This window comes from Lithobates pipiens, unplaced genomic scaffold (genome assembly GCF_037356315.1).
Source record: "Lithobates pipiens isolate NorthernLeopardFrog02 unplaced genomic scaffold, aLitPip1_a1.2 Scaffold_8, whole genome shotgun sequence".
In the NCBI taxonomy this organism is placed as follows: Eukaryota; Metazoa; Chordata; class Amphibia; order Anura; family Ranidae; genus Lithobates; species Lithobates pipiens.
In genome coordinates this window covers 447,649,620-447,660,961 of record NW_027507903.1, presented here as the reverse complement: position 1 = coordinate 447,660,961, position 11,342 = coordinate 447,649,620, and the positions used below count along the sequence as shown (strand labels likewise).

Below are 11,342 nucleotides of genomic sequence, written 5' to 3'. Positions count from 1 at the left end.
TTTATGTTGCTCAGCATGAAGAGACATTTTAAGCAAACAATGTGTATTCAAGTTTGCCCACTAGTTTGCCCATTCAAGCCTATTGGATAGCCTATGCCTTTCAGGGTGGATATTTCCTTCCAATTCTTCCAGGCTGTAGTAAATTCCAACTCACAGCCGACCAGGAACTCTGGGGCTCCAGTAGGCAAACAAGCTAATGAGTTAGAGCTCAGATTGGGTTAAGAACATTACGTGACAGTGCTTGGACCTGGCAACTGATCCTTCAGTTACCCAGCTGTGAATTGTTGGAAAAACAGGAGACAGTGACATATGTTCAGCTAAATCCTGTTTTTCTGCCTTTATTCCTGCACAAGATACAGTGTAGCCATATTTTTCCTGGCTAGCTGGTAAGTATACATTTTGTTTTGCTTGCTATGTGCAAAGTCCTTCCATGTGCACCTTGCTGTAAAAGCTAGTTCTAAATTGAGACGGCTGCCATTTTTGTTTAGCTTGCTGGATATAGCATGGCAACACATTGGATGCCTTCAGCTGCCATTGTGCTTTTCTAGGCTTCTGGTGTCCCTTTTAGAAAGAATGGGCTCCCTCCAGGCATACAGTACACGCCCTTAATTTATCCACCGCTACAAATGCTCAAATATGGAGACTCACATAGGTTAAGGACTGCACTATGAAGAGGAGCATTGAGCATTGACAAGGCAGTGCAGCTTCCACATATATTACAAATGTTGTGCAACTAAAACTGTTTATATGCAAGTTGTGTTTTTTTGCTGGCTAGCTGGTAAGTACTGGGAGATACATTTTTTTAATTGCTACAGACATGAGGGTCCCATTCATATCTGGAAATACCAAATATTTTGTAGAGTTTTACTGGGAAACAAGACTGCTGAAAAGCCCAAAGGAGGTACGTTTTGAATGGGTGAGCTATCCTGAATGGGCAACGTACAGAAGAGTATTTTATATAATACCATAGGGGAAACAGTGTATGGTTGCATCCTCAGTTGAAATGTGCTTTACGTCCTACCATTATAGTGCCTTATGCTGGCAAAATAAGTACTTGTCACGTTCCTAACTATAAATGTCCACACAGAGACTTGTAGTGCTGAGGAAGAGAGGGTATTTCCACCCAGGTCTGTTGGATAGCAGTGCACTAGGTAGCATGATCAATATATGGTGTCTGTTGTACTTCACAGTCATATTTTCACACCTTGAGCATCCTCTGTAGCAAGACATTGGAGGTAGGCTTGGGTTATGAGGATTCTTCAAAAAGTTTCCACACTTTTTTAACTCTAAAAAGCGTGGAAACCTTTTGAAGACCCCTCGTAGTACAATGTATACCTAATATTGATTTCAGTTATTTCAATTGAAGTATACATTTAAAAAATCCAAAGCAAAAATGTTTCTGCAACATGCAGCTAATATGCAGAGGAAGTGTGGCATGGAAAGGGGTTATCAGTGGTGGGCCTGTTTCACAACAAGTGACATTCATCCTGTACCTATAGGTACATTAATACTCTTTCAAACCACACATACATTCACTCTAAATTGTATACAGAAGCTGCTTTGCCTCATCAAAGAAAGAAATCACGTCCTTTTTATATTAATTCAAAGAAAAAAAAATAAAACAAAGGAGATATGCAAGAAGCAAGGAGATGCTGATGAGAGCAACTCTTCCCCCATCACTAGAAAACAAGCCAAACTATGATGCTTCTGTTGTTTGACCAAACATAGTCTCGCTTAGCACTTTTTGACATCAGAGTTAAAACAAATACAGCCTTTTTGTGGAGAAAAAATATCCAGGTATCAAAGAGGAAAAACGGAATGAAACACCTGAAGGGATTACATGTGGAATCCACTCTTGGAAAAACCAAGCTTGGTTCCACACCTGTTTTTAAGAAAGTGTAATAAAAATACAAATTACAACTGAACACGCAACATCTCCATTGCTGATTTGTTGTGTCCGGCTGCCCACCGAAGTCTCATCTTGTAGTCACTGAGCAAACAGGCTCCTCTGTTTAAGAAGAAACGTTTTGCTGCAATGCCCTTGTGAATTTTCAAGGTCAATTCCAGTAGTTGCAAGGCCCTTTGAGTCAAATGGCTGGAAAGCTCCTCAGAACTTTGAGGAATTATTAAGAAAATTATGTTTCCACTCCAAAATGGCAACATACACTTTTGCAGAGGTTCAAGGTATAGTATCTGTCTTCTTCACACATTAAAACAGGAACTCATAAAATATTCAAAAAATTAAATAACGGAAACATGATAATTCAAAACACAAACTTTTAGAAAGATACCTCTTTAAGAGCATCTATGCCCTCTTGTAGGTGGGTAAGACTTGAGTTGTGAAAACAAAAGATTGGTTGGAATGTATGGAATTAAGTGTGTAACTATATCTCCACAACATCTGCTGACATGAACCCAGGCACAGTTCTTGGTGTATCTATCAAAGTCCAGTCATTTCATAGCTTTTGAAAGTGGTTACGTTGATGATATTCCCACAACTGCTGGCAAAACTTATGTTGTTTTTTATATGATGTATAAAGGTATTGACATTCTTATTTAACCACCTTACAACAGTTGGCAATTTATACAAGACTGTAAACGCTTAAAGCAATACATTTCATGTCTAGATGTTTGTAGACATTACAGTAAAAGTTCAATAGACCTACATGGCTTGTGCCTGTACTCAGATCTGTTGGGGATTCTTGGTCATTTTATATGTCTTGAAACACAATCATAAACCATTTACTCTTGCAAAGTGATATCAAGTTCTAGTGGTTGTGCATTGTTGAAATTACTGATGCTATTCTGTAGAGTTGTTCATGGCTTACACTTGTAACCACATTTGTAAACAAGATATCTCATGGCAGTCATCCTTACCAGTCTTTAATAATGCTGTCCAGTTGTCTTTTTTGTTGTAATCTTGCACCACAGGTCTTATTGTTTTGAATATTTCTTTATTCTTTTTCTTTCCATTTTCTATGTACAGCTTTTAGTCTGTCTCTAGTACAACTCTTTCTCTTGTTATAATGCCTTTTGTAGCTCGAAGATGACACTATGTACCTCAACCTTATCTTTCTGGGCTATTCGTTTGAAAGACATTCTGGTTCTTGTTTCTTCAAATCCTGATGGGAATGCCAGCAGATACTGTGCCCAAGTTTGTTCAGAAAGCTCAGAAAGTTAACACAGGAAAGGATTAAAAAAATGGTAACATGTTTCCCTAAAATAATTGAATATACTAAGAGTTGATGAGCTGAATCATTGTGGGATCAGAGTCTATTGAAAAACATTCAAATGTCCAGCCCACAGGGTAGGATCTCCGTTTTTCCCAATATCAGCTCTTTATTGCAGTTTATTGATGTGTAAGTTTGCCACACATGGCAAAAAAGGACAAAGTGAACAAAAAATAAATCTTTGAGTGACTTGTGTAAAGTCCATAAAATGTGTCCTTTCTGTTTTTGGCACTGGAACGGGGAAGGTCATGACTGCTTCACCAGGTAGTGTGAAGTCTGCTGGTATTATAATCCAGTTGCTCCTAGGGCCATCCCTGCACTGTGACTCATACATGGAATTGTCTGCATGGATTTGGGAAAGTCGTGACTAACCACTCTGCCATTTTCACCGCTACCTCCTGCTGTGGAAGGTCTTGGTAAAGTTGCCATTCTGACCGTCTCCGTGACTGTTTGCTGCGGAATTAAACAGAAGCCCTTTTGAGGAGGATAGGGGGTTTAGCCCCTGTCCTTTCTGCAAGACATTTGAATTCATGAAACAAATTATATTTTTTATAGACCTCTTAGTTTACAAAACTATATGTCAATGTAGGTTAGAGGGGTATTTCACTCATATCTAAAACTAAAACTAAATAGTTTTTCTTTATTTTGTTTGAGAGGTAACTCATTGCCTCTGACACAGTGTTTCCAAATCTTCTTCAGTATTAGCAATTTTATGCTAGGTTCACAAACTGTATATGAGGGTGCAAGAATTTATGTAAATCGAACACATTCCCACAACCGCAAGCAAAACATGCGGCTTTTTTAGCAGATGCGTGAGGGTGCCATTAATTATAATATGAAAATGCAGCATGTTTTTGGTTGTGGGAAACCACACGGTGCAAAAGCACACTGCAGCTGCAATTTTAAAATGGTGCAAGGACCTTTTTCCTGTGTTTTCCACAGGTACAGCAGCCCATTAATATTAATGAGGTGCTGTTCCCGCACAAATATGGCATGCAGCAATTGAATACATGTGAACCTATGCTTACAGCATAAACTATACCACTAAATGTTAGCATGTGTGCCAGTTACCTAAACTACTGCAATACTATTTAGATTTTGATGGCCACCACTGCAAAGTTTTGGTCTAGAACTTTTACACACATACAGTGACCTTTTTTTCAAATTTCTGCATTGGTGCAGGGAAGAAGAGAGTAAAGGATGACTGAGTAACCCACAAGTCTGCCAGCACTTCTCTAAGCACGAGTGATTGCATCAACCTGGTGGTAAATGCTGCATTAAACACAATATAATCACTCGTATTAAAAGGGTGGGAAGAGGACACAAAAAGACAGGTAGGACTGGGGACATTTCTTTTTTAATTTTAGATAAAGCAAGGAAGGGTTAAAAACCCTGTCACTTTTTTGCCATCTGTGTCCCATTGGGGAGATTTTCCTTCACTCCCTGTCCCATGGCCACAACAGGATTTGAGAGGAAATCTCTTTAAAGTAAGGGAAATCCCTGGTTGTCACCAGGGTCCCCAGGACTAGTGTTACTTTTTGTAAGATTTACCCTCCATTGCTGTACTGATGATTATAAATCTGGGATTTTCTTTCACGTTTAGTGACAACAGACTCCAGGACAAATAGAAAAGGTGAATATACCTAACAGGGACACAGACTGCAAAAAAAAACCTGACAGGTGTTCTAATGCCTCTCCACTTTCCACAAGTTTTTTGGGGGGGGGGGGGGGGAATTTCTTATAATTGTTAAACACTTGTCATTCTTGGATACTCATTGTAGATCTCTTGGTAATCCATACATGATCTGATTATTGTGAGTGGTTGCATTGCTTGTGTGTGAAAATTGGCACATGTACGTATGGGCACCCTAATGATTTAGATTAATATGAGACAAGAACACATTTAAAATGTAAGATATATAAAAAGAGCAGATGCCACCTTCATCTTTTTAGATTCACTCCTGGACTTGTAGCAAAACTCAATGAGAGCAACCAACATGGCCAAGCCAAGACCTCCAATCAGGATGTAGAAGACTCCAGCGACATTACTAAGGCTCAGTGCACTTGTCTTATCCTGGAACCAGATACAGAAGAAAGGAGCAGGGAGAGAGCAAGAGAAAGAATGTGTTATTCATGGCAACATATATTATGAACATGTCCTCAAGCTTCCTGAGAAACCCACATCCACAATCCAGAACTCAGACCAGTCCAACACACTAGCAACATACAACAGGCAGCAGCACTTAACAGGCAGTCAACAAAGAAAGGGTTAAAAGTTTTTTTGAAGATGCCTTCCATTTACATAGTTGGATCATATTCCTAATTGAATAGTCCACATAAACATCAAAGAAACATCAGATTAAGGTAATAATTTTAATGGCTGAGGAAAAGCCTGTCTATAACAATGACAAATGTGTGTCTGCAGTAAAAAGGAAAAGAAATTCAAGAAACTGCAGTCTTTCAATCTGCTGAGTGAAGCAGCAAAGAAAAAAAATAACTGCTTCATACCATTTTTTTAATTTAAGAAGCATTTGGAAATCAAAAATATTTAACCAGTGACTTTAATCTACTAGATGCCTCTATGTTTGCTATTTTCTATTTCTCTCTTATGTCTTTTTTTCCGCCCCTTCCAGTGATTCTACAGTCTCTTCCCATTCCTAACCAGCATTCTTCTCACCTCATTCAAAATAATTTTACTCTATTCTTTTCTTCCATTCTTTTCTTATACATGGCTGATTTAAATCTCATTTGCTAGTTGATGACTTCTCTTGCAATTTACTTTCATCTTTTTTTATTTTTTCCACCTTTTATGGTCTTCTATTTATCTCCTGTCTATCATCTTCTAGTCCTTGTCTTCTTCCACTATCTTCATTAGAGATTCTGACTTCCTTCTAATTCTTGCACCTTCTTCACTTTACCTTTTATTTTGTTGTAGAGGTGCCCATATGCATTAGATGGCCAGGTATAATTTACTTCTGTTCTATCAATTTCAAGTTCTTTTCATTACAGACTATTTATATTTGCATTTTAGATTCTCATCCTCAAATAACACCATTATTTTGTCCAAAGTTTTCCACATATCTCAAAAATCAGCTTAAAATGTGCCATGAAGTTTAAAAGGTGACATAGGAATTGGAATTAAACTTTGACTGGGTAGATCTCAAAACTGTTTAACATTTGTGATCTAAATGGAGAAACTGGCAACACTTCAAAAAAGCTTGGTGTCTACCATACGCTGCCAAGACCTTTCACACCACCCCTTTTCACCCCCAAACTAAATCTATGACATTATACAACTCCAAAACCCACCTCCCTCCACAGTTTAAGCATGCACCCCAAATGTTGCAATAATGTGGAGTAAAAAAAATTATAATCCTTCAACTTCTATTTTCAGGGCCTTATCTTGACGAGGAACAATGTAGCAAAGTCTTATAGAAGAATCTAGTGATTGCATTTGACTGATAATTTTTAATGTGCAGGTGAGCTATTTATTGGTTGACTATTTAGAGGGTCTTTATTATTTTCAATAAGTGGAATTTTTTAGGTTATTGTCTATATTAGAGAAATATTAGAAAATATATTGATTGCTTTGAAGAGTCCTTTTGAATAGGCTTTGGGTTCATTATCTTCATACAACTGCTTAGAACCTGAAGAAATGAAAAGCATTCTGAATCTTCAGTTATAAAGAAAAAAACAGTATGAAATAAAATATCCAAATGATAAAAAAAAAACTAAATAAATAGAAGTGATAACAATTTAATTGTACCGGCTAGTTTTGATGTTGTGAATTAAAAAAGAAAAGATTGCATAATTGTTCAGTCCACTAAATATAAGCTAATGGAAAAATGGGTCATTTGCAAAAGGCAGAAAACTTAAATCGATCTCAGAAATAGGTTCTAAGCAACTTTTACATTCCTATATGATTATAACACTAACTAGTCCCTTGCATAAAGTATAATGCACTCTAATTTAACAGGGAAACCATTCACCAAAACATTCAAAATACAATTTAAACCTTAGTTACACTGCACATACACCCATATTATGGACACTAAAGTATTTCTAGATTTTTGGTAAGCAGTAAAAGAGCTTTACATCTCTGTTCTCTGTAGCTGCAGGTGCTGCGGAGAAAATTATGCATAAAGAACACAACAGAAGCACCTAAATCTCAGCTCCTCTTTCCTTATTTTCACTGGCAGCAGGGACTTGGCAGCCTGTCAGCCTTCTAATGTAAACAAATAGCATGTGCTGTATACTGATCAGAAACTGATTGCAACCAGACTACAGAGTCCCTTTTGTTGTGATCTTTGAGAATGAATTGCACCGCAGTGTCTGCAGCTAAGGAGTAGAAAGTCCACACTACGAGAAAAAACATGAGGCGATGGGATATGATTTCAGTGCTTCTATTGTGAAATTTGAGGATACATTTATCCATAGAGCCTGTAGCTACAAAGGGCAGTGGAGGCTTGTTTTTCTATTTAGCTGCTTGTTAAAATATGTAAACGACTTAATGTTCATAGTGTGGTGTGCCATTTTAAAGTGAAGCTAAATATATAGCAGCACATGTTAAATCGCTGGGTGCTTGAATATCCAAGTACCAGCACTGTCAAATAGGAGTGGAATGAGTCACATCCTCCCTCATAACTAGAAGTTCCCTTTGGAAATTTTTGTTTGCTTCCACTGGCACAACAGAGTGGTGGAGGAATAAAGGAAAAGTAAATAAGTGCAGCTGATGGGTGGGCATCATTAATGTGAACGAACCTGCTACTTTGTCCTTCATGGGCAAATACAGAGAATCTCTAAATGTGCATACTATTATGAAATATTTTATGGTGCATGGAGCTGTTCTTAAAATCTAAGTATCTTAACATTTTTGTCTTACATATTTGATTGTTTATGCTCAACCATTAAAGCAATTGTAAGTCCTTATAAATTTACCCTATGGGAATAGGACACACCACTAGCAATGCATTTCCATAAAAATGCAATGAAAAAACAAAACAAAAAAAACCTCTGCAATTCCTTTTTAATTCTAATTCTGCAGGTCTGTGACCAATATTCCTCTCCTTGCTATGCACATGGTCTAGCATGCTGTATTATGACAGTATGGCTCCCTGGAAGAGTCAAGGTCAAACAAGATATACGATCTACCCCCTCCCCCCTCCCAAGCCTAGGCATTACTTCCTGTGATATATAAAGCTAGGGAAAACAAGATCTATGGGTAATAAGATGGGAGTATGCACAATATGGTGGCAATGCTATATAGACTGGAGACTCCTTCAGATCATTGCCCTCAAGAACTAGTAATTTAGAGTGACAGTCAGGATTACCAGTTAATTTATCAAAAAGTAAACTTTGCTAAAAAAAAACTAAGGGCAAAATTACAAAATTATTGGGGGAGCTCTACTTTTTTTTTTCTTTTTTTTTTTACAACCAGTTTAACTTTGGAAGGTATGTGCTATTACTCAAAAATGCCTCCTTTTCATATTTTAGTGGTTGGAAAGTGTAGGCATTAAAGAAGGAGTCTCATTTCTTATTTTATTACAGTGTTCCCCACAGGGGACAAAGAACATGTAGTATCCCGCAGGCTTTAGAAGGCTGACCACACCCCCCCTCTCTCTCTCTCTCTCTCTCTCTGCATTTTTCTTGCTGGTGCTTGTCCTGGCAAGGTGCTTGGAGCCAGAGATAAGTGCTGGCTATCAATGTAGTCATGTCCTTGCTAGCTTTGTTGTTGGACAGCTGTCATGGGAGGGTATTCCATCCCACCATACAGCTGGCCCTCCATGGCACGTAGGAAGATGGGATATAGTACCACATTTAATTTTTCTCCGGGAGGGATCGAACACTGTAATAAAAAGAAATCAGGCTTATCATAGTTCTGCCTCTTTCAAATGATCCTCAGAAATTGATTTTACTGCATATGATACATTTTTTTTATATCTCAATTGTTATCTCATATTGAGCTGATTTTAAAAGTTTGACAGGGATTGAAAATAATATTGTTTGTATGATAAATTCTTTGTTGCAGGTGTTCAGCTGACAGATACTCATTAGTGCAACCTCGAATTCTATTTATTTAATACATAATTTATCAGTGAAGCAGGAAGCATGTAAAGATAAACTTTAGAGCAATAACACTTAGTGTGTTCTCATCGGATAAATGCTATCAATTTTCTTTCAAAGGACACGTTGAAAAGAGAAACAACAAAACTGCAGGAAATATCTACATTGCATAAACAGTGACCCAGCTGGGCACAATATGCATAATTATTTCTAACTTTTCCTTACGAAAAATATTTTGGCTAAACATAAACTTTAAGCATATGACTATATCTAATGCAGCAAAATCCATTCCTACAGACTGAACGAAAAAAAAAAAAATTGTAAAGTCAGAAGAAACATAAAAAAAAAAAAAACTGTGAAGGAATGATTGAAACATTCTTATTTTGTTGTGTTTGCTTTTTTAGAGAATTTAGGAGTTACAGATATTACATGATACATTATATAATTAAACCTAAGCAAAAGAAAAAAAGTTATTCATCTATAGTTTGCTACTTAAAATTAGCCTGTTTCATGTTTGGATGCTATTTAGGAACTCACGTCATAAACGTGGCGTACAAAAGCCACTTGGTTGCTATGGGCAGCAAGAAATTTTTTGTTTACTGTGCTTTAGATACATAATCCCCTTTGTGTGCTAATTCCATATTCATACTGCAAACTATTGATCAATGTTGAGTTTAGTGATACTATATGCCTCATATTTCAGTGCTACTGAAAATGAAATTATTTTTCCTTCATGGTTTTCTAAAGAAAATTAGAATTCTATATTGGTCAACTTCTAAAATGGATGGCAATATAATATGTAGAATGTTGAATGCAGTTCATTTAACTCTCACCCGTGCCCAGACTATTTTATTTACATATTCTTAATAAGCAGAAAAAATAAGCCATACCTGACTTCTCTAGTTTCTTTTAATATCAAGTGTTTTCTTCTCGAAGCTCCTCATAGTTCACAACAAAGGCTCCAAAACGTTGTTGTGAACTAATTTGTCCACAATGCTTATAGATAAAGAAATTAAGTGGGCTTGTTGTAGCGTGATTTTTCTGCTTGTTCAAAATATGTAAATGCGTACGTGTGCATCATCTGGGCATGGGTTCTCTTTAAGAGAAATGTACTTTCAATGTGTGTGTAGTTTTGATATATTAACATTATGCCGCATGGCCTTTTTTTGTTTATTTAGAAAATGCCTCCATTAACTATTTCCGGACCGCCCACTGCATACAGACTGCAGCAGGGCGGCCTGGCTGCGCAACATCACATATCTATACGTGATTTTATGCACACGGTGAAGGGGACACGCACTACCAAGCAATTGTCAGTAAAAGCAATGCAGAGCCGTATCGCAGAAACAATGGACTGGTTAGGAAGTGGGTAAAATCTTCTGGAGCTGAAGTGGTTAAAGTGTATTTAAATCCAAAGTCCAAAATTTATTTTATTGCATCTTAACAGTCAGTAGATGTGGTGGTTGCATTCATTTTCTTTTTTCAACCTTTTAACCCTTGGTAATCCTGCAAATAACAAACACCCTGCCTCTGGGTGGCTTCAAGCACTCACTTTACTTTATCTATAGAGAACGTCATGGTTGTCACACAGGCCTAACTACAAACATGTCTGCCACTGCTCATCTGCATTACATAAGGCATGATGGGATTAGTAGTTTACTTACTTTACTTATTTGTTTAGTATCACTGTCAGGATCAACATGTATTTTCTGTTCTTGCCAAAAAAGCTTTTAGCCTAAAAAATACATGAATGAACTCACCACATCTAATGACTAGTAGGCCACAATAGGTTACTCTTTTGTTCTTTGGTCTAGTTAACCTTTAATTAAAACTTTGTTCTTTTAGTTTTGGATTGAGTGGGGAAGGCTTAAATTATCAAATTTAAACTACTGTCTGAATTAAGTCTCAATTTCTGGGCTGGTTACTAAGAAGGTTTAGTTCATTTGCAAAACAGTCTTTAATATATAGACACAATTTAAAAGCAACAAGAGAATGGTAAAATAAGAGATAGACATCACTCTCTTGATTATATGCTTCTATTATTCTCTT

At 37.0% G+C, this 11,342-nt stretch overlaps 1 protein-coding gene across 4 annotated transcripts in view; it reads right to left on the bottom strand.

Moving 5' to 3' along the window:
- Nucleotides 1-1,573: 1,573 nt before the first annotated feature.
- Nucleotides 1,574-11,342, bottom strand: part of GRIA1 (glutamate ionotropic receptor AMPA type subunit 1) — a 410,043-nt gene continuing 400,274 nt past the window's right edge. For all 4 annotated transcript variants that reach the window (XM_077468352.1, XM_077468351.1, XM_077468354.1 and 1 more), the window contains exons 15-16: nt 5,170-5,304; nt 1,574-3,704 (exon numbers count right to left, since the gene is read on the bottom strand). In XM_077468352.1, coding sequence (XP_077324478.1) covers nt 3,516-3,704; nt 5,170-5,304 — 324 coding nt within the window. In that variant the 3' untranslated portion in view covers nt 1,574-3,515. The remainder of the gene's footprint in view (nt 3,705-5,169; nt 5,305-11,342) is intronic.